General features: G+C 42.0%; 1 protein-coding gene across 1 annotated transcript in view; it reads left to right on the top strand.

The window, feature by feature from the left end:
* UTP14A (UTP14A small subunit processome component) overlaps positions 1-15,641 on the top strand; it is a 385,668-nt gene that overhangs the window by 247,998 nt on the left and 122,029 nt on the right. Inside the window, exons 11-12 of the mRNA XM_069212909.1 lie at positions 121-493; positions 4,887-5,353. Of these exons, the coding sequence (XP_069069010.1) occupies positions 121-493; positions 4,887-5,353 (840 nt within the window). The remainder of the gene's footprint in view (positions 1-120; positions 494-4,886; positions 5,354-15,641) is intronic.

The following is a 15,641-nucleotide window of genomic DNA, read 5'->3' as shown; positions in this document are numbered from 1 at the left end:
AAACAGTGTTCTTCTAAGTCTTGAATTATGGCTATACCAATCTGGCTAAATTCTCAATAAATTGTGAAATGAATCACATCTTTGCCGTTGTTAACTTTTTTTCTTTTCTCCTATTGTCAGGCACGTAAAGCGATGCAGGAACAGCTCGAAAAGAACAAAGAATTGACTAAAAAACTTGAGATTGTATCAGAAAGTGATGATGAGGGAGAACCCGAGGAAGATACCATTCCCGACTTTGTCAATGAGGTGCAGATGACCAAAGAGGGCCCCAATCCATGGATGTCGGGGAAACTTAGTAGGGATGGCAAAGACTCTCTGGCTGAAGTAGAGTCCCAGCAACCACCTGTTGAAATGGATGAAGGAAAAAAGAGTGAGGATGAGGAGGAAAAAGAATTGTCAGAAGATGAAATGCTGCTGCAAGAATTTGAGAACATAAGACGCCTGAGAAAAGAGCAAGAGGGTCAATATGAACAGCCCAAGGAGGAACAGACTGGTAAGAGAGTAGGGGTCAATACTTGATGAAACCAACAGTCATGTTTCTTATTCCGTGGTCAGTTGCCAGTTATATTTGAGGAAATTTGAAAGTGTTCACAACAGTCTGTTATTGCATGATTTAATAAATGCACTGATATAGGCAAGTCTGAAGGTAAGGCTGCTTAAAACCCATCACCACGAAAGCATACGAGCTCTGATTCCTATTCAGTATATTTCTTACCTATGGTTAAACACTTGTTCTTATGTTATGGGCTATGTATGGTACCACCTGCCAGAAAAGTGGGAACGTGACAACTCTTTCAGGTATTGTAGCTCATTCATAACTCTACATTGAGTTTGGCTACTTTCTGATGAATGTATAAAAGCAGAGTATTTGCCTGCTGTAATAAAATAGACTGTCTTTTTATTGTATTCCTTGGTACGGTTGAATTCTCTCTTAAATAAACAAAACGTTATTTTCAAGTCCAATGCAACAACAAGCAGGCAGACATTACTAGTTTTATGTCTAATTTTGGGCAAATTGTATATCCACTTTGGGCCCTTAAACATTGCTTCATAATGGTGGTCTTTGACATATTCTTGGCCTACACAATGTGTTTCTTTGATAGAAGGCTCACAAATCAGTTGATACTTCATTGTCATAGACAAATTAATGTTTAAAGTTGTTTCTTCATGTCTAAACAACATTGAACATTGTATCTTCTGATTGATAGATTGAATGTGGATGACATTTTAAAACTAATTTAGCTTAATTCATTCTTGAAACATATATATCTTTGATCTTCTTTTTCTTTACCTTGTCTCTAGTTGTTATTTCAAAGTGGTCTTTTTGCCACATACATTCACTCCTTTTTAGTTGTTTTTGGAGTTATCAGGTGTATAACAATGGCTGCTAAAATCTCCTGACTGAATTAAAGAATCCTTAGAACATCATCATCCACAGCAGATCTCAAATGTGGCAAGCTTACAGTTCCTACAGCCTAACCAACTGGAACGCATTGCACCAGTGATCCTAGCACTTGTGCTTCACTGACTTCCAGTAGCCAAATGCTCCCCTTCCAATACACTGCATTGCTCACAGGTCCATCTATAGCAAGGGCTCCCAACTTGTCTCAGTTACTCTTCAAAGACAGTCAGCCGATCTTTCAACCACTGCAAGACTAAACACATTATTGTACACTTCTCTGTAATAGTTACAAAGTTGTTGAATTCTCTGTCCGCAAGAACAGTAAATAATCAATATGTTTGATTCCGGGAAGGAATTAACCCCCTTAGTTGTTAGGCTTTCCCAACACCAGTTCTAAACCTGTTTTTTGATGATTGGGGCAGTTTGTGTTTAATCCTTAATAATATTTGTGCCTAATTTGTGTTCTTTCCCCCGCACTTTTTGGGGATTCTAAAGGTACTCTGGGTTTGTTCATCCAGCAAGAGGAAACGTGAGATAGCCAAACTACGGCAACAATTCTTTTTTTGTAAAGAAAGCATATTTGGGGCCTTTCCTTAAAATGGCATATACAAAATGTCTGCGGTGCTCAGATCACCCTCTTCCCAACATTCAGGAACAAGCAGAGTCGTTCAAAAAATATTTTTTTTCCACTGTTAAAGGAGGAAGAACCTGAGCATCTATACATTATTGAAAGTATTATAGATTCATATTCAACAGGGGTCATTTATGTATATCGCTCATGATTCCCCTCCAAACCCCCCGCCTCCCCCCAAACAAAAACTAATTGTTGAAATCGAAAAATAATGAAAACAATTAGAAAAAAATAGCAATAGGTGGCAGTGTTTTCATATGTTTTTTTTGTTTTTTGCCTTGATGGCTGACTTACACAGTGTTTGTTGGTTGTCCACAACCAGGCACTTCCCAGAGCCAGCAACTGAGCTGCACTTTTAATAATAATTCAATGTACCAAACATGTTTCAATTTACTAGGTACATTTTAATGAATGAAAAATTGGTATGAAGGATCCCTTGACATTTTTTAAATGTGCCTTGATACTGATTTTAGGACTAGTGGTTATGTGTGCAGCTCTGAATTTGGGTAAAGCATTCTATCGTGATTTAGAATGCCTTTTGCAAAATGAGGGGAATTCAACTGATCAAAAGTTCAACTATTCTGTGTTCCACGTTTCCAGATAAAAACAGCACCCCACTTGTATAATTTGGCCTAGTACAGGCGAAAGAAAAAGCCCCAAAATGCAATGTGACGATCTGGCGGTATGCAGAGAAACCTACTAAAAACCAGACATTTTAAAAACTAGACACCCAGTGGAGTCCGGGGTGGTGACATGTATGTGCATCCCACTAAATTTGTTTTTCCAGAATGCCCTGCAACCCTCAAACTTTGGCTACAATTGCACGTTTTTCTCATATTCTTGTATAGGGAAGTACCAGAATGTGGTGATCCACAAAATTCATACCGCCACGTGTCCTCAAACTTCTGATATACAAATGGTACCCCACATGGATCAAAAGAGAAAATTATCTAGGAACATGAGAAGAGAAGCACTTCCCTTTCATCCCGATATTACTTTTCAAAAGGAAAACATTTCCAGTGCTTGCACCTGAAGCATTTTCCTGCTTAGTGTGATGGATGATCCGATCACATTCACCACACTGTGAGGTAGTGTGGTGGGCATTAACAATCCACCACTCTTAATGGATTAAGTCCTGGTTCTTCCCAAACAAGTGACGCAGTACCTCAGCAACCAATAAACACACTATAATACACATGAAGAAAGTATGAGCGTCAGAAGACAATGACCTTACCGACCCAAGAACCGGAACCTATTGCCGCTGATGAATGGAAGGCAGATGCTCATGCCCAGGCTTTCACTGTTTCATTGCACTCCACGCATAAGTACAGTTACATAATGGCAGAGGTACATTAGAGAAGGACCCATCACAAAAGACGGCAAAACCTTTCACACGTAGATAACCTCTAATCACCAGACTTCTTGAACTAGACTTCAACTAGAGACAACAAACATAAATATAAATCTTGTGTGTTCTCTCCCTCACTTCTCAATGCTCCATTATTCCCTCGGAGCAGCAACCAATACTAGAACTAGACAATCATTCTGGTCATCACTCATAACTCCAAAATACTAACCACAAAGACCATACTGCAGGTCAGCATTCTTCCAACCACGTGCATCCTGCCTTGTCCCATGTTGTATGTCGAAGAATGCACTTTGGCAGCTTGTCACAGGCATGAAGCTCAATAAAAGAGCAACTGTCATACTATTGTCTTTGGAGCTGTAACCTCCTAGCATTTCAGTAGTTTCAGTGCTAGAAACTGTTCATTTCGTGCATCCTTAATTATAACTCCTTCTTCCACCATGCTTCCCAGCAGGACATTAAGCTGGGCTAGGATGTCTATTGTTTGCACTGGTAGTCTGATAGTAACTATGGACAGACTAAAACTGTGTCACGAATCCTTCTATGGAAAACGCTCATTTCATTATTTCCTATAGATTTTGGAATTTTTCGACAGATTTTCTGTCTTTTCTTCAGTGTCTGAAAGGACGGAGGAATGATTTGGAGCTGTAAAGGTTGGATATAATGGCAGCTGTAAATATAGGCTAGCAACATCAACTAGCATTGATCGAGACACTCATTTTTGTAATGGCTGCTTACCCAAGTTACAGCCTTTTGCGAGCAGTTGGAACCTGTATTGTGAGACCTCAATACAAATAGCAAGTAGAGAATCTGCTATTCCATGTGACAAACGTGGCAAGCAGTTTTGTGCTTTTAGAGAAATAAGCATACAAAATAGGGTTGAGGCATGGTGTGGCAATGGTTGAAATTCTCTGGCAGAACATAAGACAATGTTGTGTGGATGTCTGAGGAGGAATGTGCACGACTGTTAACTACCTTTTATTATTAACTTGATTTGTATATGTGCCTGAATACTGAAATAGAACCTCAATGTTAGTGCACTTTGAACTTGATTGGCATTACACCGAGGAACACTGATAGAGTTTCAACATAATTTCCCGATGTCTTAGGTTTTTCAAGCAGATATCTATATAAGTTTTGCAGCTTTTCATATTTTGTTTCCCTCAAGGATGTGGGCCTCTTCTAGCAACCTTCAGAAGCCTGTATAATAAGCATTTTTTCTAACATCATTTCCGAAATAATCTTAATCTTTCAAACTTTTTTTGGGATTTTAAGAGCATGGATTTGCCATTTTTTTTTATCTACAGCTAAATAATAATCGTTAGTGTCTTTGGCCTTCCTTCTTGGTCTGTTTGTATCTAACGAAGCAAAAGTACAGAGAACCACATTTGTTTATAAGTGCTCATATCAACTAACTGAGCACAATGTACTCCCCAGGGTATAGATAGCTATGGCTTATTTCAGCTTTTTCCTCTATTTATTTGTAGGCTGCAGCAAAGAAATTGCATCTGAAATTGTAGAAGAACGTGCTGCTGAATATAATCTCCTGTTTCAGAGGCTTGCAGAGCAAGGCCAACGGTCACAGGGAAAACGGAGATCCAAAGAACTTCACACCACATCCTTGGAACTTGCTGACAACTGTCCTAACGGCAGGAAGGAGCAGGAAAAGGTTGATGAGCTGCCTCCAGTAGGAGAAGAAGGCCCTCTGCTAATGGAAAGACTAGATAGGACTCGGACCATCGAGGAGGTGGGAAATCTGGCTGGAGAGGAATGGGCAGATGAAGAGTTGCAACCTGGTTTGCCAGCGAAAGAGGAGCAGAAAAGTACAGAAAAGAAATTGACCTCTGAAGAGCCACAGAAGAAGAACAAAAAGTTAATTGACCCCAGCGCTGTACTTACCGTTAATTCTATGTTGTTACGAGCACCAGTACTGCCAACGGCTGTGGAGGAAGAGGTGAGTGATTCAGTTGTAGTTGATTCTTAACGGCCAGAGCATTGCATGATAGGAAGTTAATGTCTCTTGCCCATACATTGCCTTTTTCTTTGCACGAGTTGAGAGTTATCATCCTTAGGAACATCAAATAACTACCCTAAACAAGCAACCATTGGGCACTCAAACGAATTTAGTTCATGTTGGCAAATTCATCTCAAGATAATGTTGGAAAGCAGTGCACTGATATTACAGAAAAATAGGTTTTCTGTGAACAATAAGCACCCAATCATATTTTATTTTGTAAAAAGCCTGGTAATACTTCGATGAAGGAACGTTCTTGTTTCGAAATGTTAGCTCATTGCCTTTGCGGTTTTTTTCAAATGCCCACTAAATTTCCTTATTCTTTTCTTTTTTTTCTATTTTTTTTATACTGATGCATGTATCCCCCTCTTTACACCATCTGCTGGCAAAACCAACATAAAATTGTTTGTCCTGCAAGGGTTCAGTATTTTTAGGAATCGTGTGCTCGCAGAATTACCAGGGCCTCTTACCCCTGTGCAAACTCCTACACAATAGCTTATTTTTTCACATGATGTGTTTGGGCATTTTCTTCATAGTTGGGTGGATCTCATGTTACTTTAGCCATTCCTGTTGCTGGGCCATTCTTCTTCCTCTGTCGTATCGATTCCTTTGCCTACTGTAATCAAGCAGTGCCAGAAATGTTGAAGCAGTTCTAAGTTAGCCATGCATATTGTTTTGTGCTGTCTGCTCTACAGTCCTCTCTTGCTCTTGAGTTTGGCAACTTGACAGTATCTGAGGCTCTCCATAATTAGGTTTTCAGCACCGTAAAGCCTAAATGAGTGGCTGATAGCATTAGCATGTCCCCAGATTGAAAGGGCTGTTTTACATAGCCTCACTCATCAGTTAGTAAGGGCTTCTCAAGCTACAAGCTGGGTGGTATGATTGCTAGTGGAAGCACCTGTGAGATGAATGTCAGCCCAAACCTTAGAGTACACATAAGTCTGTCTTTGCAGTCTCATTAAAATACCTTGCCTCCCAGCAATAATGCACCTTCTTAGCCTAAAGCTTCCAGTGTTTGTTCCATGGTCTACCCTCTTCTCCATAGGCCCAATCACATTAGAGCCTTTATTTTCCACGTTCTTTTGTGCACCAAAACTACTGATGCTGTCTTTATTACATGACATTATTCTCTGGCTGCCTGTGTGGCTGTGGAGGGGTGATGGCAGTGTGTGTTGATTTATAAAATTTCAATAAATATAGGTAAGCCATAAAACTGCTGATGCCTGCGACAGGCACTTTGAGGTGTTTTCATGCCTAACCAACTTCTAGTACCCAGGGGTCTTTTTAGCCTCACTCGTCATACCACTTCTGAGTTTTCCTAATCTAATTGTACTGGATATGATTTTGTGGCATCTGTCAGATATATATCTTTACTACTAAGGTGAGAAGTATCCTGCAAGGGGGTGTTTCAAAAGGTGAAGGGGCACTTTCTGTATCTGATGTAACATATGACACAGACTTCCTTTACCACTTGGATCTCCATAAGCGCTACTGGCGAAATGAGAGAAAGTCACATGTTGGTTCCATTCCTCACATTTTTATTTGTCCTGTGATGACCTAGTCAGAAACCCCAGTGATCAGTATACCAGTTGCCAGTGAGACAGTCCGCTTAAACCCTTATGTCACATCTTTAGAATCTGGCCCAAAAATTGGAGAGCTAAGTTGGTGTTGCCTGGAGTTTTAAGTCCCTTTAGACTTTCCTAAGTCCATTTATGATCCTAGAATTGTTGCACTCTACCCAAGTCGCTTCTCTGAAGAATTCCCAGAGACAGACTGCTTTAAAAACTTAACAGCATGTTCTTTACTGACAAGGTGTCTCTCCATCCAACACTCCACCATTTTCCACATGGATTCAAACCATTGTGAGCACATGGAGTTTGCCACTGAACGCAGCTCGGCCCTGGGTTCTCTCGTTCTCTTACATCTCCCTCTCAGATGGAACTAGTGCAAACAATGGAATCCACTACTGCAGTATGAGCCTTTAGAAGATTTAAGTTATTGATTCAACAGATGTTGCCAGCTACCGTGGGACTAGATGCAACTAACCCTCTAACTCTGCTACCTGCTGTACCTTTTCTAGTAGATAACACACTGGTGTTCTCACCCCCCTGTTTACCTTCACTCTGTCTCCCTTCTTAAGCCACCTGAAGAAGATCAATGGCTGGGCAATGGATGAGTACACTCAGTAGTTCTTGATAGCCAGCATTTTCCACAGCATTTGTAGAACATGGGAACTTGGAGGAAGGACGACTCAGCAGCAGATACCAGATGCTCAGGATGGTTATGCCCTCCAGAATGCTTCTGGTGGTAGATCTCCAGACAGCATCTAGGAGATATGGCTGAAACCCTACACTCTTCTGATGGTTAGTAAAAAGAAATATATTACACCATAGTAGGCCCGAATCATAGGAGGATGACCTGTTATACGCAGTGCTTAATTTGAGCCGGTGGTTTCTGGCTCAGCACTTAATTGTCAACACCGGCGCTTGTGACCGTGTGCCACCAGGTGGCGATGTTAGACTAATTTAGAAATGACCACAACAATAGTTAATTATTAATTCAGTATACATGAAAAATGATTTTTACCTGCTGCCCAAGCCATTCTTCTAGCTTTGGGGGCCTAGAATAGTCCAAATTATCACAGTCTGAGGTTAATAGTTGTGTTGTTACTATCAATGGCAATTCTTACTGGGCCAGTGTGTAGTGGAAGCTGCAGTGGCCTCCTGACTAGAGCCCTGGCACTTATTATTTTTTATTCATTTATTTATTTACAAATTAAGGACTAGTTAAATGGTTCCCACAAATTAAGTAGGACTGTGTATTAATTGAACATGAACTTCTGAATATAGTGACTTAGTCCGCATATACAATCAGAACATGTTGGCACAATTCCTGGCTAGCTCACAGTGCTGCATCTGAACCCCTAACTTTACCATGGTAACAGACCTCATCAGCTGCCTCGAACATGACCACTCTTATTCCTAGGGAAATCATGGCAATAGATCTTCCGTTTCGTTATTACTTTGCATGCCCAAGGTAAACACAAGAAATTTAATAAAAGTGGCTTTTCACACATTTATTAAAACAATTGCATTCTTGTATTAAACCACTGTAACCAGCATTAAGAGAATGGTGAAAAAGATAAACAATTAAACCATTGTAAAGTTACTATGTTACATTCCTATTTATTACTATCTACACTACTGAGAGCATAGTGGGAGTACCCTCTGCCAGATCCATTGGGTTTGCCTAACCCCCCCCTTACCTGGGTATGATGTAGTGCAGGCTACCATCCTTTGCAGGATGGAGGTCAGAGTCAGCAGGGCTTCATCTCCGTCACAATGCACCACGTTCCAGGATAATCCCAGCAGACATGCTCTTCTGTTGTATATAGCATAGAGGCAATGCATATAATAAAAGGACTGTTCATATCGCATTGTCAGAGGTGCAGAGCTGATGCGATAGTTTGTCTGCAGCCTCAGAGCTGTCTCCAATGGACAACCAGTGATATTACGTTCTATGTGCCTAGCCTGGACATAGTGTACAGACTTCATGGCAGCAGTTACTTACTAGGAATAAGCTGCATATGCAATGTTTTCTCAGTACATTGTCGTATAAATGTAAAAACTCGCCATTAGAAAAACCTGTCAAAATAAAACGTGCAATCTAAAATGAAGACTCAGTGTGGGCCCTAATGTACTTCACCACACCCTCCCCTTGGCCATGGGAGATCAGCTCTAGTTAATAGCATAAAGTCTTACCTAAAAATGTCAAATGAAAGGGATATAAAATGTACTTTAATAAGAAAAATAGATGCAAACCATAAAAATGCCAATTGGTAGCACATTGCTAATAACAACCATTGGTTAAGCCAATAGGTTTCGTCTTTGGGACCTAGAGGCTTTGACAGCGCTGAACTGCATTGGTAAAAAGCAATGGTTTTATCAAGGCTGTTTAATATGGCAAAAACAAAAAGCACGATAATGCAGCTGCTGCTGTTTTTGGTAGTGTTCTTCCGTAGGCCCATGAATACACCATTTTGTGTGTCAAGAAATTGCAAGTGTGCACTAGTGCATTAATGGAGGGCCAGCAGCAATTTACTACCTGGCCCTCCCAAAAATATATATTTACAAGCATTTGCAATGCAACAGGTCTCGCATTTGCTCGAGTTAAAGCTATTAGCGTTGTAAACTCCTAACCGGACTTTTTGCCACTTGAATTGAAAGAAGAAGAAAAATGAGCGTGATCGCTCTATGTAAAACCCAGTGCAATCGTGCTGCATGGAAAATAAAAAGATAAAGTAGTGCAGAAACCAGGCTGAAAACAAAGCTTCGTATGTTTTCAGTAGTTTAGCGGTGCTGTGAAGGTGGGCTAAACACCGTAAAATGTGTGAGGTATGCATGCCTTTCACTAATGAAGGCAAGCATATTCTAAAAGTCAAGCCCACAAACCAATGTTAAAAGTTAAAAGTCCAAAGAGAGATTACAACAAGGACGGAGCGCTAGTACGCTTGACCCTAAAAATAAAAAGTAACAGGGAGTGGGCAGAGGAAAAGAGGAAGAGAGCAATACTGGGTTGAGAGAAGAACATGAAGGAGACTGCAATATAGGGATGGAGGGAAAAGCACACAATGGAGATAGCGACCTAGCGTGCAGAGAGGTACAGGGAGAGAAGTACATAGGAGGGTGCAAGCAGGCATAAGAGAGCAAGAGTAGACACACACAATGAGGTGGGCATTTCAAAGGAAACAGTGCTTTGACCTCGAGATGGGCTAGCAACACCCTGCCCTCATCAAACCCTAAGCAAATCAGTACACTTCGTTCATAATCCCAGGTATGTGAAAAGAACCATGTTTACAATTCTTACAACACTACAGTAGCATTCACTCTAAATTTGCAACTCAAATAAAATGATTCATTACAGTCATCAATTTCTGATCACAAGTATTTTGGGAGTGAAACATTTGGGTCTCCATATCTCACTCCAGTCTCTTAAAAATGAACCAAATGACTCCAGTCTCTGGAAAACTAACCACAGTCTGCCCACATTTCTGTACACCACAAAGCATGTCTGCACACTAGACCAAGGTTCTCAAAGCAGGCACAAGCAAAATATGTGAGCCTGCACAGGATCACCAGAATCACAGAGAACTGCAGGAAAATAAGAAGGGCCAAGATATGTGACTTCAAGGCCTGTAGGGCTGCAAAACAATATGCTACATGCCAAATACGTGACTGACTCTTCCCCAGCTAGACAGGCATTTCCGAGGCAACAGCCTGCTACCACACTATCTAATTTACCAACATGCCAGTTGTCTTCTAAATTTGAATAAAAATCTGTTACTTTTACCTTCACAGAGTCCTAACAAAGGTTCAGAATAATGCAAACCTCAAGTCTGTGCCAAATTTCTTCTGCAGCTCATAAAAAGGAAGCGTTGGGGTGGCTCCAACTCATTCTTCACAAAAGATTATTGTCACTAACACACAAAATAGTAGGTCATTTGAAACACTGATTTCCAAATGTGCACATATCATTAAAAGTGCGCTTAATGATTAAATACTTATTGTGCCTGTCAGGTGGTTTATTTGCCAGTTCTGTATTTCCTACAGAGCCCAAGTCCATACCAACTGTTTCTACAAGGATGCCAATATAAAATCCTGAGTGCCGTCTACCAAAAACAGTTGGCCTTATAGATACCAACACCATCTCCACATAAATAAATAAACGATATTAACATATGTCTTTTACCAGTTCAAATGTTACCACTGAAAATAGGGACAATGTTGGCTTAAAATAAGGTAACAGTGCAGCCCTACTACAGAGAAACTCCAGACAGGCTTGGCTTTCAGGACAGACATAGCAAGAAACCAGGATTTGAACCTGTGCACAGGAGGTAAACACCCTGATCCATAGGGTAAATGCGTTAGTGGACTGAACCACAATACCCTGTTTCAAAACCATTACTGTCCCTTTGGAGTTCTCAGCTATCTGGCCGAATTACAAAAACAACAGGGAAATCAGATATACAGTGGCTTTAAAAGGTGGGAGATAGAGAAATAAAACTAAAAAAACACATAGAGAGACAGATCATGGAGGAAGGGCAAAGGGGGAGGAACGAATGGAAGCGAGAAATATTGAGCTCCATGGTGAGAAACAAAAATAAAACAAGTCTTAAAAATTGGTGGGAGCAGAGAGTGAGCTTTTGCAGGCTGCATGTGAAGTGAAGTGTGCCATGCCTGCAGACACTACATGCAGGATAGGTAAGTCACTCCTTCAGCAGGACTTACAGCCTTAAGGCATGGTGCACTATACTACATGTGTGGACATAACTGCATGAGCAGATATACCTCTATGCTGGCCAGTTCAATTACCAGGGAAGTTATTTTAAGTAGATGTGCTGGACATTGGTAAAAACAAGTTCCCCAACTATATGATGGCTTCACTGAAACAAAATATGTTTGGTATCAAACATCTTGTATTAATAAACCCACACTAATTCCAGTGACGGATTTAGCAAAGATGCACCCAGAGTAGACCTTATAGGTGCCCTCTGAAAACCTACAAACTACTAGTCTGCTGTGGTGGCTGACCAGCCTGCCACCACACACGAGTTTCTGACCCCCAGGGGTGAGAGCCAATGTTTTCGGGTGCTCAGTAACAAAGCCTGTTCTGGCACAGGGTGTTATACGCCCCTTCCAACAGGATGACATATAAATTAGCATTTCAAGACGGGGATCTTCAAAGAGCCCACCACCTTTTGGTATGTGAATCTGGCTTCTCTCAGAGGTGAGGCGATGCTCCTCCACCCCCCATTGTCTCCCTCCCCCAAACCCCTACACCCAACCCCCACCCCTACCACCCGACCAGGGCCCATTTGACGCCTGGACAGGTGGCAAAATTAGTAGCCAGAGATGTGTGTCCTGCCTTTGGCTATTTCAGCTTCTAATGTGGGCTACCCGATGTGGATTTAAAATTTAAAAGTCTGCCATCTTGGTGATGGCTGAATTAGGAACTCTGGGACAGGGTGGTCATATAGAGGGCGTAGTAGTAAGTAGCCCATTATCTCTTCTTTACACTCCCCCAACACCCCTAAATATAGTATTTAGGGGAGGCCGTGGCACCAGGAAATCAGATCCTGCCAACCTGAAGGAAGAAGATGGACTTTGAAGAGTCACAAAAGCAAGGCCAGCAACTGACTTGGCACCAGACCTGCCTACTGTCTTCAACAATTGCACCTAAGACAACTCGTCCTTCAGCTGACTGTGCCTCCAAAAGCCTGGGAGGACTGACAGCCTTCACTCAAGATCCAGGGACTCCTGTCGACTAACGGAGCTTGCTACCTGCATCCTGCAGGCACCCCAGAAGAGCAGTGAAGACTCCGGACCACCAAAAACCCAACACCAGAAAACACAACTGCACTTGTGCCCCCAGCCTGAGTTGAAGTGGGCCAGAGGTGCCCCAGCGTGGTCCCCAGACCCTCCAGATCCAAAGCCCATCTTGGGTTTGCCAACTGTGGATTTACTGACTGCAGACGCTTTTTGCAGACCCCCCTCTACTGCAAGTGCCTCTGGTGACGAAACCCGACACCAGAAAGCACCACTGCACCCGTGCCCCGTAGCCTGAGTTGAAGTGGGCCAACAGTGCCAGCGTGGCCCCCAGAACCTGCAGATCTGTAACCCACCTTGGATTTGACAACTGTGGACTTCCCATTGCCACCTGCCCTCTTTGTGCAGGCCCCCTCTACCACGAGTGCCTCCGGTGAAAAAAATCCAAAGCCTCAGGACACCTCTGCACCCATTCGGCCCCAGGAGAAGAGGACCAAATGTGTCCTTAATGTCCCCGAACATCGTGATACTCCCTTGTTGGTTCAGCTGGACTGGTCCCCCGGTCCCAGCTTACAACCTCTTTTTGATTGGTCTGATCCATTGACTTCAACAAGGCACCCAGCCCTGAACCCACCTCTCCACCTGGCCGCCCTAGTGCTGCCCAAGGTGACCTGATGTTGCTGCCTTAGACCCTACCCCATACTCTCCTCAAGTCCGGAAGATTGGTCCTGCAAGTTGTTGTAAAGTACCTGTATGCAGTATATGCCTTCCCGCCATAGAATAATATTGCCGCTTCAGAAATTGTTGATTTTCAAACCTATAAAAAGTTCATAACTCGAAAGTGCTTACCTGATGATAATCCTGGTGCTTAAAATTATATAAAGATGCTCTTAAATACAAGGTGCTCGACCATACTACCCCCTAAGAAATTACCTTGGGATTGCTAGAGCAAGCCCCTGTCCACTTATAAGGGGTCATTGGACTCTTTGTTCAGTATACCTGTGGTATACTATATAAAGAGCCGGCTTCGTACAGTTTCCACTATCAATTTTTCCTCATGACGATAAGGAGAGAAATAATACGCTTACTAGGAATAAGTTGCATGTACAATGTCTTTTCAGCACATTATTGTATAAATTTAAAAACATGTAAAAAGTCACCATTTGAAAAAGATGTCAAGCTAAGACATGCAATCTAAAATGGAAACTCTGCACGGGCTCTAATGTACTTCACCGTACTGTGTGTTATAGTGGCCCGTACAGATGCACAAGACAGACATTTTTGTCTTCCACATAACTGGATAAGGATGCTGCATAGCTGGTCTTCTTTGCCAGGAAAGCTGAGTAGAAGATCCCTGACCAATTCTTTCTCATAGCTATTATGACTAGCTGATAAATAATTTGATCGGCTCCCTCCTGTGCGCCTATTCAGACCCTGCTTGCATTCAGAGAGAACTGTAAATGTAAGCATCTTGTGTCCTTGGTGGAGAGGTTACCCTCTCTCTCTTGCCCAGGTTTTGGCCTTATTCTGATTCTATGATTCCCTTAGAGAGCTCAGAATTCTGCATCTTCCCAGATGGTCAGTCCTCGTGCCCAAATCCTATTGGTTCTCAGGCATGATTCTCTTAGCGATTAACGATCTGCTTCACCTTGTGTACAGGTTAGACCTGTGACAAATAGTATAAATAGAGTGCCTAGTTCTTCATAACTGTCTTTGTTCTTGGACAATAGAGACCTGGTTTTGAGGGCCTCGGCTATGTCGACCCGTAGCTTTTCTGATGATTGTGAAGATACAGTTTTATGAGTCCACAAGGGGCAGATGCAAATGAAAGTAGTCGACATTTTGCTGGTGAACCATGCCGAAAGGCACTGCTGCTCTGTCTTGAAGCCTGGATGATGTTCATTGTTCCACTCTCACTGGCTAGATCAAGAATCCCAACTGAAACCTATAAATCTATTCGTCAGTAATGTGGGTCTATAAAACTTCTTACGGGGAATCTTTTTTTCCTACACAATGATTTCAAAAGGCACTATTTCAACAGTTGCTGCCATTGCTGTTTGAGAGCACGCATCCTATGTGATGTGATCTACTCCTAGGCTTCACTGCTGTTACTTAACATCTCTTCGAATATATGATTCCCCAACCTCTATAAACTGGTGACCTGGCAGATTGTTTTTAGGTGCTTTCTTTGTCTGCTTTAATTGACAAATGTGCAACCTGTTGTTTTCTTAGCATTGCACATTCATGTTCATTTGTCTCTTGTAGTCTTTCATTCATGCTCATGTTTTTGACAGATTGCCACAATATTCTGGAGATTGTATTCACCTCTTTTGTTCTCCTGAAGCATTGCCCTAAATATAACCTGTACAGGAATAAATATCTCCAAGCCTTAAACAGATTGTTTATCACCTACCGGTGTTCCTGTCTTTGGAACCAGGAACCCAAGACCTTCATCGCTACAGAGACAGTTTCATGTTTTCTGAATGGTGCTCTAATTATTACTTGTCTCCCTTTTCTTGAGTGTGTGTGCATGTGAGGAAGGCTAAGGCCACCTCTTGTCCCTTCCCATCATTCTGTGACTTTGGGTGTCAACTGCCAAGGGTGCAGTGTGAGCCGAATTGCATTCATTCTGTAAGAACTTGTTCATGGATGTCAACTAGCTAACTGATGCAGTTTGCTGGCACTCTCTCAGTGAAACTGTTTGGTAGTCTGTAGCTGTCAATTGGCTGGAAACACTCTGGTGCCTACGTCTCAAACATTACTGTGGAAGAAAAGGAGACCAAGCCCCAGTGCAAGTGTCTCTGTAATGAGTAATTTGTACTGTTTCCCCAGGAATATTGCACAGATGCGCCTACACAAAACAAGTTCAGTGGTAGGCTGAAACTTTTTTAAAGATGTTTTTG

This window comes from Pleurodeles waltl, chromosome 2_1 (genome assembly GCF_031143425.1).
Source record: "Pleurodeles waltl isolate 20211129_DDA chromosome 2_1, aPleWal1.hap1.20221129, whole genome shotgun sequence".
NCBI classification, from domain to species: domain Eukaryota; kingdom Metazoa; phylum Chordata; class Amphibia; order Caudata; family Salamandridae; genus Pleurodeles; species Pleurodeles waltl.
Note: the sequence above shows the minus strand (reverse complement) of the source record. Positions and strands in the feature narration are given on the sequence as shown.